The sequence below is a fragment of the Magnolia sinica genome, chromosome 7 (assembly GCF_029962835.1).
Source record: "Magnolia sinica isolate HGM2019 chromosome 7, MsV1, whole genome shotgun sequence".
In the NCBI taxonomy this organism is placed as follows: Eukaryota; Viridiplantae; Streptophyta; class Magnoliopsida; order Magnoliales; family Magnoliaceae; genus Magnolia; species Magnolia sinica.
Genome location: NC_080579.1, coordinates 24,955,104 through 24,970,707, shown reverse-complemented (window position 1 = coordinate 24,970,707; position 15,604 = coordinate 24,955,104). Strand labels below are relative to the sequence as shown.

General features: G+C 37.4%; 1 protein-coding gene, 1 long non-coding RNA gene and 1 other non-coding gene across 3 annotated transcripts; 2 read left to right on the top strand and 1 right to left on the bottom strand.

Annotated features, from left to right (window-relative positions):
- Positions 1-78: 78 nt before the first annotated feature.
- LOC131252026 (uncharacterized) lies at positions 79-1,251 on the top strand. Its single transcript, XM_058252976.1, has 3 exons — positions 79-430; positions 544-608; positions 709-1,251. Exons 1-3 carry the CDS (start codon positions 422-424, stop codon positions 983-985), a joined length of 351 nt encoding a protein of 116 aa, XP_058108959.1. The 5' UTR covers positions 79-421; the 3' UTR covers positions 986-1,251.
- A 3,704-nt stretch (positions 1,252-4,955) lies between these two features.
- Positions 4,956-5,062, top strand: LOC131252297 (small nucleolar RNA R71). Its single transcript, XR_009174327.1, has one exon. It is a non-coding gene; the product is annotated as a small nucleolar RNA R71 (small nucleolar RNA).
- Positions 5,063-12,417: 7,355 nt separating this feature from the next.
- LOC131252025 (uncharacterized) lies at positions 12,418-12,971 on the bottom strand. The gene is made up of 2 exons (XR_009174108.1): positions 12,798-12,971; positions 12,418-12,597 (listed from the first exon to the last, which is right to left on the bottom strand). It is a non-coding gene; the product is annotated as an uncharacterized LOC131252025 (long non-coding RNA).
- Positions 12,972-15,604: the final 2,633 nt, after the last annotated feature.

The following is a 15,604-nucleotide window of genomic DNA, read 5'->3' as shown; positions in this document are numbered from 1 at the left end:
GAAAATAACGAGTGTAGTTTGGTTTGAAAATGATGTTTCGCATGCGTGATGGTTATATTTGAAAATAACGGTGTCTACGCGACTAAGACCTTGATCGTTGACTCCTTTAACCATGACTTAGAAAAACTATCAAATCATGCAAACAGTGAGGCCCATCCAATGGAATGCTTGAATCTTGCGCACGTATGGCATGCGGATGGTCAGGGCTTCACATGCGCTTTGGCTTAGTAAAATTCTGTGCGTAGTGTGCTTGGTTATTCAATTTGTAAAAGTGGAGCCAATGGTTATGTGATCCATTGCGGTGATCTGATGAGCTCCATTGTTCAGATTTTCAGTCTGGAAAGGTAATCCAGATGTTCAGTCTCCCATACGTACAAAGTTACTAAGCTGTAATAACTCTAAGACTTGGGGTGCTCAGATCATGCGTCAAGTAAGTCCTTTGAGCATATTAATGGCATTTCTCTACTTGGATGTACAATCCATGCTGCATGTATGGTGGCAACCCTGTTTTGACAGGCATACCATCTCTGCACTGCATTTTAGGATTGGGCTGAAGAAGCAAGAGTAGGTTTCAAGCAGTCCAAACTGGCAAATCAATGTAATTATCGGTGAGTCACTTTGCTAAGTTGTTATAATATATGTTAGAGAGTATGAGAAATGCATTTTCTGCACATGTTACTTCTTTGTGTTGGATTCATAATTCTGCAGGTATAAAATATACGCTGAAGGATATGCATGGTCAGTGAGTTTAAAATATATAATCGCATGTGGTTCTCTTTCACTAATAATACATCCACAGTACAAGGATTTCCTCAGCCGGGGTCTTATGCCCAGAAAAAACTATTGGCCCATTAGTCCCACCAACCTTTGTCCATCTATCAAGTTTGCTGTTGACTGGGGCAATGAGCATCCATTGGAGGTACCCTCTTCCCTCCTCTCCAACCTTCAACATATTCTTCTTCATCTTGCCTCATCATGTTTTTGAGGGATGTTAGGCTGTGGCAGGCTCCATTTCCATCACTTGTTCCCACTTGAATGGGAAATGCTCAATTGGTCACTTGTTTCACTTTTTGAATAAATAATGTCAACCCCTCTTAACTCATTAGCATATGTTTGATCTTATTGTTGGGCATAACTGATGCCTTTATTGAGGGATTTATAAACCAGTTGGCACCATCATCATCCTAGCCTTGTTCCAGCTGCTACTTGGGGTCAGCTTTATAAATCCCATTTTTGTCAAAAATTACAAAGGCATCATCTTCTGTTATGGTACAAGGAAGAAGAAGAAGAAGAAGAAAATTTAAAAAGACTGTGCTAGCATGATTGTGTAGTCATACAGAGGGTGTACCTACAACCGAGCACCACATAGGTGAGAATGTGCATCAGATCCACTCCGTCCGCTAGGTGCACCACCACATTTTCATTGTGGATCTTTAAAATAAGTCCAATGCAAGACTTAGGTTGGCCAAGTCATAGGGGATGGTGTAAAATCATCCCTAAAAACTCTAAATTCATTTGGTGTGGCCCACATGAGTGTTGGAATGTCCTGAATTTTAACAGTGGGGCCTCCCATCTCCACTGTTCCCCATGGTGTAGCCCACCTGAGTTTTGAATCAACCTGATATTTTGGCCCTGGTGAAAACAGTGGCAAACCTGATAGGGTGAGAAGGAAACTTGTTGGTCTTTTCTGTTATGCATCATCTCAAACAAAATTGCATTTACTTGATACATTAGTTTGGGTATCAACCTTGCCACTGCAGATGTTGTCATTCTCTATGAAAGTGATTGGTACATTTTCCATTCTGCTTTTCTAGTAGCATTTTAAATTGGTATTTTTTACTGTCTGGCTTCATCTCTCTTATGTATATGCCAGTTTTTCCAGGTTGAATGAAAAGTCAATTTGGTTTATGGTGGTGGAAGGAAGTGTAGCCTAATGGGTCTAATTTCTCATACTATTTTTAATGGTGGATGCCATGCTCTTGGGTATATATTTTTTCATTGATTTACTTTTTTGTAGAAAAATAATGCCGCCTAGATGCCTAGCAGTGTTGATAGCAATCAGGTTGTAGACCTTTATCCTATATTTGCATTGATAGATGCAGGTGAAAAGTTTGGAGCTCTATTATGAGCATCATTTCTTTGATTTCTACAAGGCTTGCATATTATGGATATAGTCGTCAATTTCTGCAGGTCGGGTTGTTTTTGCATTTCATCTTGCTAGGGGATCTTTTTCCTTTTCATTACTATATTTGTCTTATCTTTTTGCATTATATCTGTTCTAATGTGCTTAATCATATGATTGTTTGTCTTCAACATAATCACGTGCCAATGCAACCTAGATCTTAGTTGAATGTGGACTGCATTTCTAGATTTAGAGGACTTCAAGAAAACCCCCACAGGTCAAGCAGCAAAATAAACAAAGAGACTTAAATGATGTGGTCCCTTTTTTTTGAAGCATATATCTAATCCAAATATTTGGAATTTGGTTGATATATTTGATTTTGATTTCTTCCTTTTCTATTGTGTAGACTTCTCAAATAAGTTGGTTCGTTCAGAGCTTCGGAGAAATGGGGTATATTTAGTTTTGGATGTGTGCGTTGATTAATACACATCTATAACTAGATATACCAATCTCTTCAAAGCCCTAATGAACCAACTTATTTGAGAAGGAAAAGTCCATGGAAAAGGAAGAAATCAAAAGCAAATATATCATCCAAGTTCTTTTTTTTTTGGTTCTAATTAATGAGAATTGCTGATGGATTTTAGCTGCTGAGAATGCTGGCGGATTTTAGCTGTCGGCGCACCCTTTACCGACGGACCTTGCGATAGGTCCATCGGTAAAGGTCATTGCCGACGGCTTTTAACTGTCGGCGTTGCCCTTTTTTGGCAATGTTATCAAGGTTTGAAGCTGTGATGATAGGCAAGGTCTCAGAAGGACCTAAAAATACATACTTGAGAGTTTCGGGTAATTATTTAAGATCAAGTTCGAGTGGTTTCTCAATAGACGGAACCGGTTTAAGAGTCAGATGGTGGAAGAAGTTTCACTTTAGCTTTCCATTCTGTAGTATTTATTACAGGATTAGAGTCAAGCAATGCATTGACTTCTTGGATGGAGCTTCCTATGTTAAAATCTACGCCAAAATGTACTAAATAAGTCTCAAGAGCGTCTTCGGAAGATTTAAGGAAAGAGTCATGCACTAGACTCAATCATGTTCACTTCAAATTTATCATCCAAGTCTGACGGTTGTTGTCCAGCATTGAAAACATTGGGTTTAATCTTCATGTTACCAAAAGACAACTTCATAACTCCATTCCTGCAATTTATGATAGTATTAGATGTGGCTAAGAATGGACGTCCCAGGATAACCGGGATTTGACTAGTAGGATTCTAGACGGGTTGAGTATCTAGAACGATGAAATCCACTGGAAAATAAAACTTATCAACCTAGATTAGCACATCCTCAATAACACTATGAGGCACCTTGACAGATCTATCAGCTAGTTGTAGTGTTATTTTGGTTGATTTCAGCTCACCAAGTCATAGCTGCTCATATACAGAATATGGCAACAAATTAACGCTCGCCCCTAAATCAAGTAATGCCTTCTCAATCTTGTAATCTCCTATGACACACGAAATGGTGGGAGCTCCTGGATCCCTAAATTTAGGAGGGGTGTTGTGTTGAATCATGGAGCTGAGTTACTCCGCAAGGAAGACCTTGTGAACATTCAGCTTACGCTTTTGAGTGCATAAATCTTTAAGAAACTTAGCATAAGCAGGGACTTACTTGATATCATCAAACAACGGAATATTAATTTGCACTTGGTTAAACATGTCCAATATATCATTAAAGTTGTTTCCTTTCTTAACTGGTGCCAAACGTTGAGGAAAAGGTGCTTTAGGTACATAGGATGACACATGAGTTGTTCCTGGAGAGTTAGAGTGCTTTTGGACTTTGGATGCACTAGTATGTCTCTTCGCTTCATTTTAGTCTTTCGATTTGGAATTTGATTCTTCCCTAGGCATCTTTAATTTGTTCTCGATCTATTTGCTAGACCTAAGGGTAATGATTGATTTGGCTTGCTCATGATATTGTTTTTGGTTTGAATTAGAGCCAATCTCATACTGTCCTTTAGGATTTGCCATAGGTTGGCTTGGGAACTTGCCCTTCTCTCTCTCACTCAATGTGGTAGCCAATTGACCCAACTGTACTTCCAGCTTGGCAATGGATTGTGCATTTGCATGTAAGCTTTATTGGTTAGCTTGTAAAGTTTATTGGGTGTCTTTTTGAAATTGAAGAGAACTCTTCATAAAAAGATTGAGTGTATCTTCAAGAGATGGTTTCCTTGATTGTGAAGGAAGTTGTTGATATTGCGGAAACTGTTGAAGTTGTTGACTGCCAACTTGGGGGTAAGGTTGCATTAGAGGATTTCCAAATGGTCCTCCTTGTTGTGGTCCTTTTGCCCAAGAAAAATTTGGATGTCTAGCCCACCCTGGGTTGTAGGTGTCTGAGTAAGGATCATTCCCAGTTCTCTTAAAAGTGTTCATAGCATGCACTTGTTCAGAGAGAAATTCCGAAAATGCTGCACCAGATGGACAAGACTACGTAAGATGGGCGGGACTGGAACATATGGCACATGACTTGATTTGAGTTATTTTTGGAGGTCCATTATTTAACATCAAAGCATCAACTTTCTTTGTCAGGATATCAATTTTGACATAAAGATCTGGCGTGACTCCTATCTTATATATACCACATTTCTTCTGTGGTTGGGGACTTCTTTCACATCTATTTGAATAGTCCCATTGTTGGGAGTTTTCACATAAGGTTTCAAAGAAATTCCAAGCTTCGACATCACTTTTGGTCATGAATGACCCTCCACTGGTGGCATCAACCATGCGACGGTTTTGGGGTGTCAAACCGTCATAGTAGTATTGAACCTGTTTCCACTTCTTAAAACCATGGTGTGGACATTTAAGAAGCAAGTCCTTCCATCTTTCCCAACATTCATGAAAGTGCTCGGCCTCTTTTTGTGTGAAATTAGTAATTTCTCTACAGAGAGCATTAGTTTTGTGAACAGGGAAGAACTTGTTTAAGAACTTCTTAGACAGTTGGTCCCATGTAGTGATAAACCTAACTTCCAAAGAATTCAACCATGCTTTTGCCTTATCCTTCAAAGAAAAAGGAAAAAGGCACAAACGGATCCAATCATCTGAAAAGTTTTGGAACCTAAACGTAGAGCAAATGTCTAGAAATTCTTTCACATGATGATATGGATCCTCCTTATCTAAACCATAGAAGGAGGGCAACAATTGTATGACCCCAAGTTTAAGTTCAAAGTGTGCTGCCGTGGTGGCTAGCAACACTATGCATGAAGGTGTATTAAATTGGACAGGAGCTAAATAATCTCTAAGAGCTTTAATTCCATTCTCGTTCGCCATTTCAAATAGAATGTTTCTCAATCTTTTACGAAAAATTCTTTCTATTTCAGGATCAAAAGGTGTTAGTTCTATGTTTAGAGATCTATGTCCTAGCATAAACTGAGTTATTGTAGTATAGGAAAGAAAGCTAAACTAAGATGCAACCTAAGAGAAATAAAACTAGAGCTAAGAATCATGAATTCCTAAAAACAAGATGAAACTAAGTAAACAAGAATTGGAAGAAAGAACCTGAAAAAGGAGATGATTGATTTCCAAAGAATTGGGAGCTCCTCCTTCACTTTGAAGACAATTGTTTTTTTTTTTTTTTTTAAAAATTTGTAAAATGATGCGAGAAAAATCCTAGGGTTATGAATTATGATAAGAGAGAATCCTAAATCCAATTAGACCGAAACAGTCCCTGTCAACGGCGCCAAAAACTTGATGTTTTATTTAAACCAACCTGATTTAAATTGACTTTAAACTTGCAAGTATACGAATCAGGTGTTGACACAGTACGTATTACGAGATCATTCCCACGAGGACTGATTGCCACAATTCAAATTTTATGATTCTTCTTAACTAATCCAACAAATAATTTAGCTAGTTATTAAGTAAAACAACAAAAATTAATGAAAAATAATTAAGAACAAGAGGTAAAATTCACTCAAGGAGAACACTAGGACTTTTGAATCCACCCCTAATTATCCTAACTCTTGTTTTACTTGTTGATTCACCCTAATTCAGATTGATATACATTCAATAAATAAAGCACAATCTGTGTCCTTGTTCAGGCACACAGGATGTATAATTCCCTTGAAGCACAAGTGATTTTTCTCTTAACATCAATTGTCCCTAATGCATGCACATCAATTGTCATGTATATATAGATATTAAGAATTAACCAAACCACTTAAATCCACATCCATCATCTAATATCTTGATTATGAATCACAGAAGATGAAATTGAGAAAAAATCTCAAGGATCACATCTTTCCATCCATGTTTAGGCATGAATAGATGTAAATTCCTATTTCTTTCTTTGTAGGAAAACATGTTCATGGTCAGACACAAGCACACCCAGAATAAGATTCCAAACAACATCCACATCTAGACTTTGGGTAAGCTCATAGATTGGAGAGGTATGGAGTTTTCATTTAATCACAATAGAGAAAGAAATAAATCAATAAATTACAGATGAAATCAACAAATAATAAGAATCATTAAAATTAGGGGCTTCCTCTTAGCCCTAGCTAAGAAATTAAAAACTTATGGAATATAACAGAGATTCAAGTGAAAAGAAGAAAACTATAGTTGATAAGAAGCACATCCCTTTGATTTCTTTCCAATCTCTCTTTTCACTCACGTCCACACTTGGATCTCCCAGCCACTCTCTCTTTGCTCCACGTCCAGCCCCAAGTCGAGATCTCCTTCTCTCTATTGCACGTCTCAGCCCTCTCCCTTTTATAGATTCTGAAAGACGGTGGATGGGAGCTGTTGGTGGAGAGTTTCCGCACTCCATGCAGTCGGTGCGGAAGTAACAGCGATGGCTACAAAACTTACGCAGCGAAATCGTGAAATCGGTTGGCTGTCGTCCTATGTTTGAGGCTGTAGAAGCGCATGCTACGAAATCTGAGCCATTCAGGCTCCTTGGAGCTGGTCAGCCATCCCTTGACATGAATTTGGACGGTCCGGATTGGTCGTATGGGCCATTCTGGTGGGTCACAATGTCATACTGCGTCCGGTTTTCACGGACTGCAAAACAGAGGTGCGCTTCTTGCGCTGGCTGCCGGTGGGGCCCATGATCAACATCGGTTGGGAAATCCACACCATCCACTGAATTCTAATCGAAATTTAGGTTGGGAAAGGGTATTTTTGGCCATCCCTCGATGCGGCCCACAGAATCTGTAAATCCACCGTCCGTCTTCCGTTTGAACGGATGGAATCCCATCTTTTTTATTTCTTCAAATTTCATCACCTAGGCCTTAATAATACGGGCCATGGAATTCTAATGGACGGTTTGGATTGTCCATTTGAACAATGGATGGGTCCCACAATTGCGAACTGACCAACGGCCTACGAACGCTGTAAAAACGGAAATTTCCATTTTTGTTGAGAGAAGGTCGGTCAAACTGACTTTGACCCTTTCTTTTGGTCCGGTGCACAGCGGGTGTACACCTGCTGTGTACACCAGCCACGTGAAGTGGGGTCCATTGTGATGTTCTAGAGAAATCCGTTCCGTCCATCTCTTATCTCATATCTTTTAAACAGTTGGGATCAAAATTGAGGCATATCCAGATTGCAGGTGGGCCCCAGATTAACGATTTGTGGGGCCGATCTGTCCGTTGGGCCATTTTTACAAAGATCCACTGGCTGATTTTTTTCGTGTACAGTTAAGTTATGGTCCTCAGGCCAGATATAGAGTTTTGAGCCGAACGGATGGTTGGAACCCTGTGATCTTGTATTCTGGACTAATTTCGGGCCACTTGAGCTTCAGTTTTTCAATTTTCTCAGATCTCTGCTGTGTAAATCCATCGATCTTGGTCCCCTGGGGTCTGTCCCTTGCTTTAGTAACTTCGGAGCGTTAATTCCATGCTTTTTAGCGCCCTGTTTGAGTCCAAGCTCGTAAATACACCTTGCATCAAAAACACGATTAAAGCAGGGCGTTAAACGGTATCATGTTTATAAAGGCAAGTAATAACTGGGGTCTAATATGCAATATTCGACCCTCAACAGTTCGTATATCGAGGGGGGTAATTGAGGATGTGTTGGTCCAAGTTGACAGATTCTATTACCCGGTGCATTTTATCGTCCTAGATACACAACCCATTAATAACATGAGCACTTAAATTCCTCTGATTGTTGGTCGTTCATTCCTCGCCACTTCAAACGTAATCATTAGTTGCAGGAATGGAGTCATGAGCATGTCTTTCAGGAATATGATATTGGAGTTGAATATCGTTTTCAACATAGGCAAAAAGTTATAGGATGATGACAATTTCTACGATATTAACTTGATTGCTTCTTTTGTGGAAGATAGAGTACTTCTGACCTTATCCTCTGACCCTCTAGAGACGTGCTTAGCCCACTCTCATGATTTAGATGATGATATGATTAGGGAGACGGGTGCCATACTTGATGATGTGCCGGTACTTGAAGTTAACCGATGGAGGCCATAAGTTGAAAAATTGCCCCAAACTGATGTAGTGCCTCTACCATCTAGCTTCAAGACACCGAAGCTTGACCTAAAACCTTTCTCCACTGATCTTGAATTGGTTTACTTAGGTCAAGAAGAGACATACCTGGTGGTGATTTCATCCCACCTTGAGAAAAAATAAGAGAGTATGCTTATTTCTACTATCGAAAAAGATAAATGAGTTATTGGGCATATCATCACAGATCTCGATGTGGTGAATGAACTCCTTTCAACTGAATGTTTCAACTCTTTAGAAGATTGTCTGGTGCACTTTGCGGATATAAACAATCCCATGATACAAGATATAGTGGATTTCTGGCGAGGCAATACCTCGGTAGTTGTTACTGACCGAGAGAACCCTTATTATGAAGAACCTCCTCCGCCAAATCCTGAATGTTTACCATTAAAGGAGGAGGAGCTGAAAATTAAACCGAAGACTGAAACTTTGGAGTGTATTGAGACTACACCACATACTAAGATTTTTTCTGAATTCTATTTACTTGTAGTCTTTGATTCACCATTGAGTACTAACATTGAAACTTTTTTCTGTCACAGGTGAATCGTATATACTTTGGATACCTGAGGCGATTCAACGACAAATTTTTGCTGAGGTCTATAAATTTCTATGGAAATTCATGCTTTATGGCATCCAAGCTTATTGCAAAAAGGGCTCTTGGATGATCTTGTTGAGAAACCTACTGAGAAATTTATCAAGATATTGGCTGGAGGAGGAACCTTGTGGCATGACTGAGTAACTTTTCCCTTCCTTTCCTAGTTTAAGATTAATTTATTGCTTTCATATTATGTTTAGGATAGTCGGCTTTATACTGCTTAGGATAGTTTGATTTCCGTTTGTTTTAGGATAGTTTGTTTTTGGTTAATTAACTCGTGCTAACCACCTTCATGTTGAGATCCGTCAAAAAAAGCCTCAAAATCTCTTCATCAGGTATTATCTTTCCATCACTCCTCTTTCAATTATGTTGTCTCTTTTGCAAATTATGTTATTTCATTTACATTGAGGACAATGTAGATTTTAGGTTGGGGATGGGAGATTAGGTAACTTAATCAGTGTTTTCTCAGTTTTGAGCAAATTTTATAAAAAATTTTAAAATTTTTTCAATGTTTATCTATTTGGAAAGTGATGAGTTGTGTATTTAAGACTGTTTTGAGTATGACGATAAGATAGAATCGAATTTTGAATTATTGGAGTTGGAGCAACTAAGTGACCTATCACTCACTATGCCAAAACAGTGAAAAAAAGACAGTTAAAAACCGTCTCAAATCTCAATAAAAGACGGTTTTGAACCATCGCATGGGCCATCCTATTATGCCGAGTCGTATTAGTTAAAGGACAGTCATGGATCGTCATTAAAGATGGACGTTAAAAGGACGATTATGGATTGTCTGTAAAGAAGGACGGTCATGGGCTGTCATTAAAGATGGATAATAAAAGGTCTGTTATGGACTGTCTCTGATGTGAGACGTCTAAAACACTAACGGCCTGTGGCCGTCGCTAGCGTTCATTTAACGTCTTTAAAAATGGATGGTCATGGACCGTCATGAAAGATGGACGTTAAAGGACGGCTATGGACCGTCTTGGATTTCAATATTTTAGAAAAATATGACCTCAAGCCATCGGAAAATTTCATGCATTAAAAAAAAAAAACAATCAGCAGCAATATTCTTTTTGTGTTTCTTTCATCCAATAAAAAAATATTCAACCAACAAAACATGGTTATAATTCAAAATTAAGAAGAATTGTTAAGCTTAAATAGGAGCTTCATTTAAGTGGACAACGAAATAATAAAGGAGTATTTCAATTCAAGTTACTAGAAACAAGAACAAAAATTAAAGTTTTGTAAAAAGAGGCATGTGTTAAAGGGATAAATTAAAGTTTTGTAAAAAGAGGCATGTGTTAAAGGGATACCTCATTAATTCTCATGCATAAGAGTCCAATGATGATGAGAACAAAAATTGCAGCACAAGGGTCCATAAATACGACAATGTTATCCTGCAAAGAAATATGATAGTATTAGATGTTAACTGTACTATTAGATGTTAATGCACTTGATCAAATTGAACCATTAATGTACTTGATCAGATTGCACACAAGTTCGGGTTAGAACTATAGTCTAGAAAAGGTTTACATTGCCATACATGAATGATAAGGAAGCTTAGAAGAGCTCAAAAACTAATCAAGCCCTTTTATTTTCCTTTGCAACAGAATATGTACGATCTTATGAAAACTAATCAATGAATTAAAAGAGGGTTTGAAAAAAAATATAAACAACAGTATTCATTTAATGAGATGGCCTTCATGGTCTACAACTTCTAATATAATGACATTATAAAATCTAGTAGCATAAAACAAAAGACTATTAAATTCATAGGTTCTATAGTCCACATGAATTTGCGACCATGAAGCATTTATAAAGTTTTGGAAATTTATTTTCACGATATTGGCAAACTATTTTCATGAAATTTAACTAGATTTTTATGCCCAGATAAAGCTTTCAAGATTTTCACCTACCTACAAACTTCTTCAGTTGATATTGCTGTCACCATCTACTAAATAAGTTCATCTGGTTACTAAACTGAGTTCATCCCAAAAGGTGAAGATACTTCATAGATTCCACAAAACCAGACGGAATTGCACAACCCCTGAAACATGCATAGAATAGAATTTACTGAAAGAAGGATAGCATGCTAATGTTTTTTATTTCCATAATAAAAAGGAATATAAGTTGGGATAATACTTGTAGCCTATCCCAATTTGTTGGAACGAGGCTTCGATGATGATGATTTTTTATTTTTTTTTTTTTTTTTTAAATTTCCATAAAGCTAGTAGCAGTATTTATCTGCAAAATGAAAAATAAAAAAACAAAAAAGTACTCTTGAACACAAGCATGTCCACTTTATATGCTAGTAATTCAAGTATATTCAGGAAAATTTGCAAAAATAAAAAATAAAAATAAAATAAAATAATTTGTAAGAAAGAATTCATCTTTTCCTTTTTTTTTTTTTGAAAGGAACTGTTAAGAATGATTTCCCCATTTCCAAGGACCAAAAGCAACTTGAAAAACATATTTATCCTACAACCATCCATCCCAAAAATCTAGAAACAAAAACGATATGAAACAAAACAAAAGACAGTACAGATACTAAATTCAGAAGCTAAAAGCCTGAAGCATTGGTGTAACAATACTTGTACTAGTACAATGATTAGAATTAACAACTTGCTTGGTAGCAAGAGATAACAATACCTGTACTATTACAATGATTGCAGCCACAATTTGTACAAATGCAATAGATACATATAGACCACCCAATCAGATTGGTGGGCGCCACAGGTGGGTGGTCCAATTAGATTATGGATCCCAAACATCAGGTAGGTCTGCTCATCAGATGGGTCATGAATGTATGTTGAAAATGAATTGACAATCATTATTTTCTCCTACAAACCCAAATCAGATTCAAGAGGAAGGCTCAACATTCAAATATTAGATCAAAGCACAATCACAAATGGAGGAACTGATCAACTAAAACCAGTTGTCGGTTTACCCACATGCCATTCTTCAAGTGCTTTAGATTGAAAGTATTGTTTGGTTACACCAAATATCAAGAAAATTTGCAACAAAGTAGATTGATTAATCATGAATTTCATGATGTTTGGTGCAACCAAATAAACCCCTATACATGTAGTGCGGCTATTATCTGAAATTCACATGTATTTCACGCTTACCATTTTCTGAAATTGCAGAAGAGACTAGCTCATCAAGATCACTAGAATTCCCAATACAAGTAGTGCAGCCATAACCAACAATGTGGAAACCTTGTTGATCAAAATTTACCGAACAGTAACAGAAAATTTTGCATTCTCACAATATCTTTCCAATCCACATATCCTAACACAATACCTCTTATGGAGATATTTGGTAACAACACCGGAACCTGGATTGAGACTTGTCTTAATCCAAGGTTTAACCTGATCAAGAAGGGATTCAATTTAATAAACTATTATCTCAACGCCAAATATGCATTCAAGTGAATCGAGTCATGCACCAGGGGTTAAGACTTAAAGAGTAAGAAGTGGAAGAGAGGTGATTTGCATATTGGCTAGCGAGTTGTGCTCAACACCAATATCCAAATAGCAGTCCGTGGACCTATAAAAGGATATTTGCATACCTGAAGAGAGGTGAGAAGCAAGATCACGCCGGAGTTCCACAGTGCACGTATGGTGATTGGTGTCAGAAGATTATGAGTTTGGGCATATGAAAACCCCAAAGCAACACTTGTTGATAAGCAATATTTACTGGTCAGAAATTAAATCAAGTACTGAAACAAACAACCACTGTCAAAATCCACAAAAAAAAGAAGATTGCAACATAACCCTTTTTATACTTGAAACCGGATTAACTACTTTAGATTTTTCAAGTCAACTCTAAGGCCTCATTGAGTACAATTCGAGTTTCAAGTTTTTAAATTGAGACATGGTCAATGAACTCTGTCGATTCCTCAGAGTAGATGATAGAGCTAATAATTCAAATCAAGTTTAAAGCCAAGACTTAAATGCCTGAAAGTAAATGATCAAGTACATAATACATTTGTAAGTCCATCGCTGCATCACTGAGTTCTGAAACTATTGGTGGAAAAATTGTTACCTAGCATGAAAGGTTGGGGAAACTCTCTAGGAGTGAGATGAGCAAGAGCAAATACGGCAGCAGTTACAAGCACAGAAACTGGTGTTGGAAACTTGCATGCAGAAAATGAAAAGAAATAGGAAACACATGAACATGTACATAATGATCACAAATGATCCCCAAGTAATTAGCCTTAAAAAAAGTAATTTGAGCTAGAATACAACCATTTCAACCCTGAAAGTTAAGCAATTGTCTTGGACCATCATAATTAAGCTACAAAACTAGCATTGTAATAGAAAGAGACTCGTACTAATGCCATTGTCCATGGGAAGTGGCTATTCTTACTGAGGTGTCAGATTTGTGTGCATCTCTTCCAGTGTCTTTTTCTCACTAACATAAGGCTAATTGGTTGGCCAAGGTGGGCGCTTCAAGAGATTCTAATGTTATTACGGAAAGCTTCTAACAAATTTTTTATTTTTTATTTTTTATGGTTAGAGTTTGTTTTTTCTTTGGCTTTAAGCCAGTTTATTATTCAGGTCAGGCTTGGGTTGCATCTAATAGCCCATCTGCCCCACCCATTTGATTGGGCACGTCAAATGACCAATCTCCATCTTGTACAAAAGAGGGTGGCAGGGCTCTGGCCCGGGACAGACTCAGACCCACACCATTTATAATCATCATGGGAAAGGCTCAAACCTGTTTGTTTTGGCCCATCACTGACCCAGGTCTAGGTTTTACTTTGCAGGCCAAACTTGGACATACCTCAACCCAGCCCGTTGACAACCGTAGATGTAACTCCATTTTGCCTCAAGCTCCTTCACACCTAGGACAAAATGTGAGAAAGTGAATTGATGCTCTATCTTATCCCATTATGTAAAGAGGTATATATGCCAAAATATGATCATACATTTAGACAACAGACTATCAGCTTCATATTTATTAGAGCACCTTGCTTACACCAAGAAATGAGAAACTACAGTAGAGATTTCTTTTCTTTTCAGCTATTAAGCCATCACGGCTGAATATCCTTCATTACGAGAAAGAGCACCTTGTGACGAGCTTCACTGGCCAAAATATCATCATGCTTTAAGAAAACAACAAGCTCCTCATCTTTGGCTGCTTCTACTACAGTTGCCACAGTTTCTTGTCTTGTGGAGGTACTCTGCTCTACAATATTTTGTCCAGAAATCTTTTTCTGTCATTTTGCAGCCACAAAAGGTCGTGATAGACCAGATCATTTAAATAAGCAAGAAACAATAAGTTAAGAAAATATACATCCACTGAATAAGTTGATTTTCCCAACCATTTAAAATAAAATGGTTGAAGATGGAAGTTAACTACATGGTAGAACTTCTGCATACTATTCTTACCTTGCTGGGAACAAAGTTAAGAAATGGCTAATGCACTTCTGGTTTTTCTGCAAAAATCTGAAATGAAATTTCACGATCACAAAACAAGAACACATAAAGAAAAATCTTCCATGGTAGAGAACATCCTAAAACCACTAAGGAAGAAAGCAAGCTAGTGACTGTAACTGGTTAGGAATAAAATACATAAATGGTAATAAAAAAAAAGAAAGGAAAAAAGAAAAAAAAAAGAGTTAATTTAGAACCATTAATGTTCATTGCACAAGGTATCACATATATAACTAAGGATTACACAATATAGCAGAAACCCCATTCGGCTTATGTCCTTTGTGTCTAATATTCGTCACTTTCATTTCAATTAGTTAAATAGGAGCTTATATCTATATAAAACATCCAAACCATTATAAACGAGGAGATTTCCTTAACAATTATAAGGAAACATACAACTGCACATCAACGACAAGGTTGAATGTAACATTTTACAATCCTTTTATTTGTGAAAAACATTTAAACTTTAAAATTCAAGCATGCTCATCTTCGGATGGACAAGTGATCTGTGCTCCAACAAGTAGCGAAGAACAGCATAACGAAACTCCCACTCCAGGCATCTTTAGATTCTTGAAGTAAGATGAATTCTAGAGAATCTCTCTATCTGTATATCTGTCTAGCGAGAAAAAAAAAAAAAAAAAAACCTTACCCGGGGAATTCAAGAGCATTTCATAGGATGGTGTAGGAAATTCTTCAGTGCCAAGAAAAAGTAAAAAGATCACAAAAAGAAGAAGAACGAAGAAAGAAAGAAAGAAAAATCTGCTCTAGACATCACTACCAAACATTTCCATTGGATGAATTCTATAGCTTTGTACAGAACTAGAAAATCCCTACATCATCTAGCTTTGTAAATCTTGCTCATGTGAGCAGCATCCAATCATGCACCTAATTCAAGCATGCAATTTACAATTTCCAGTTAAAAATATGAATTTAATGG

Coding starts and splice junctions, on each gene's coding strand:
- LOC131252026 (XM_058252976.1), top strand. Junction 609..708: donor GCAAATCAATGTAATTATCG/GTGAGTCACTTT, acceptor ATAATTCTGCAG/GTATAAAATATACGCTGAAG.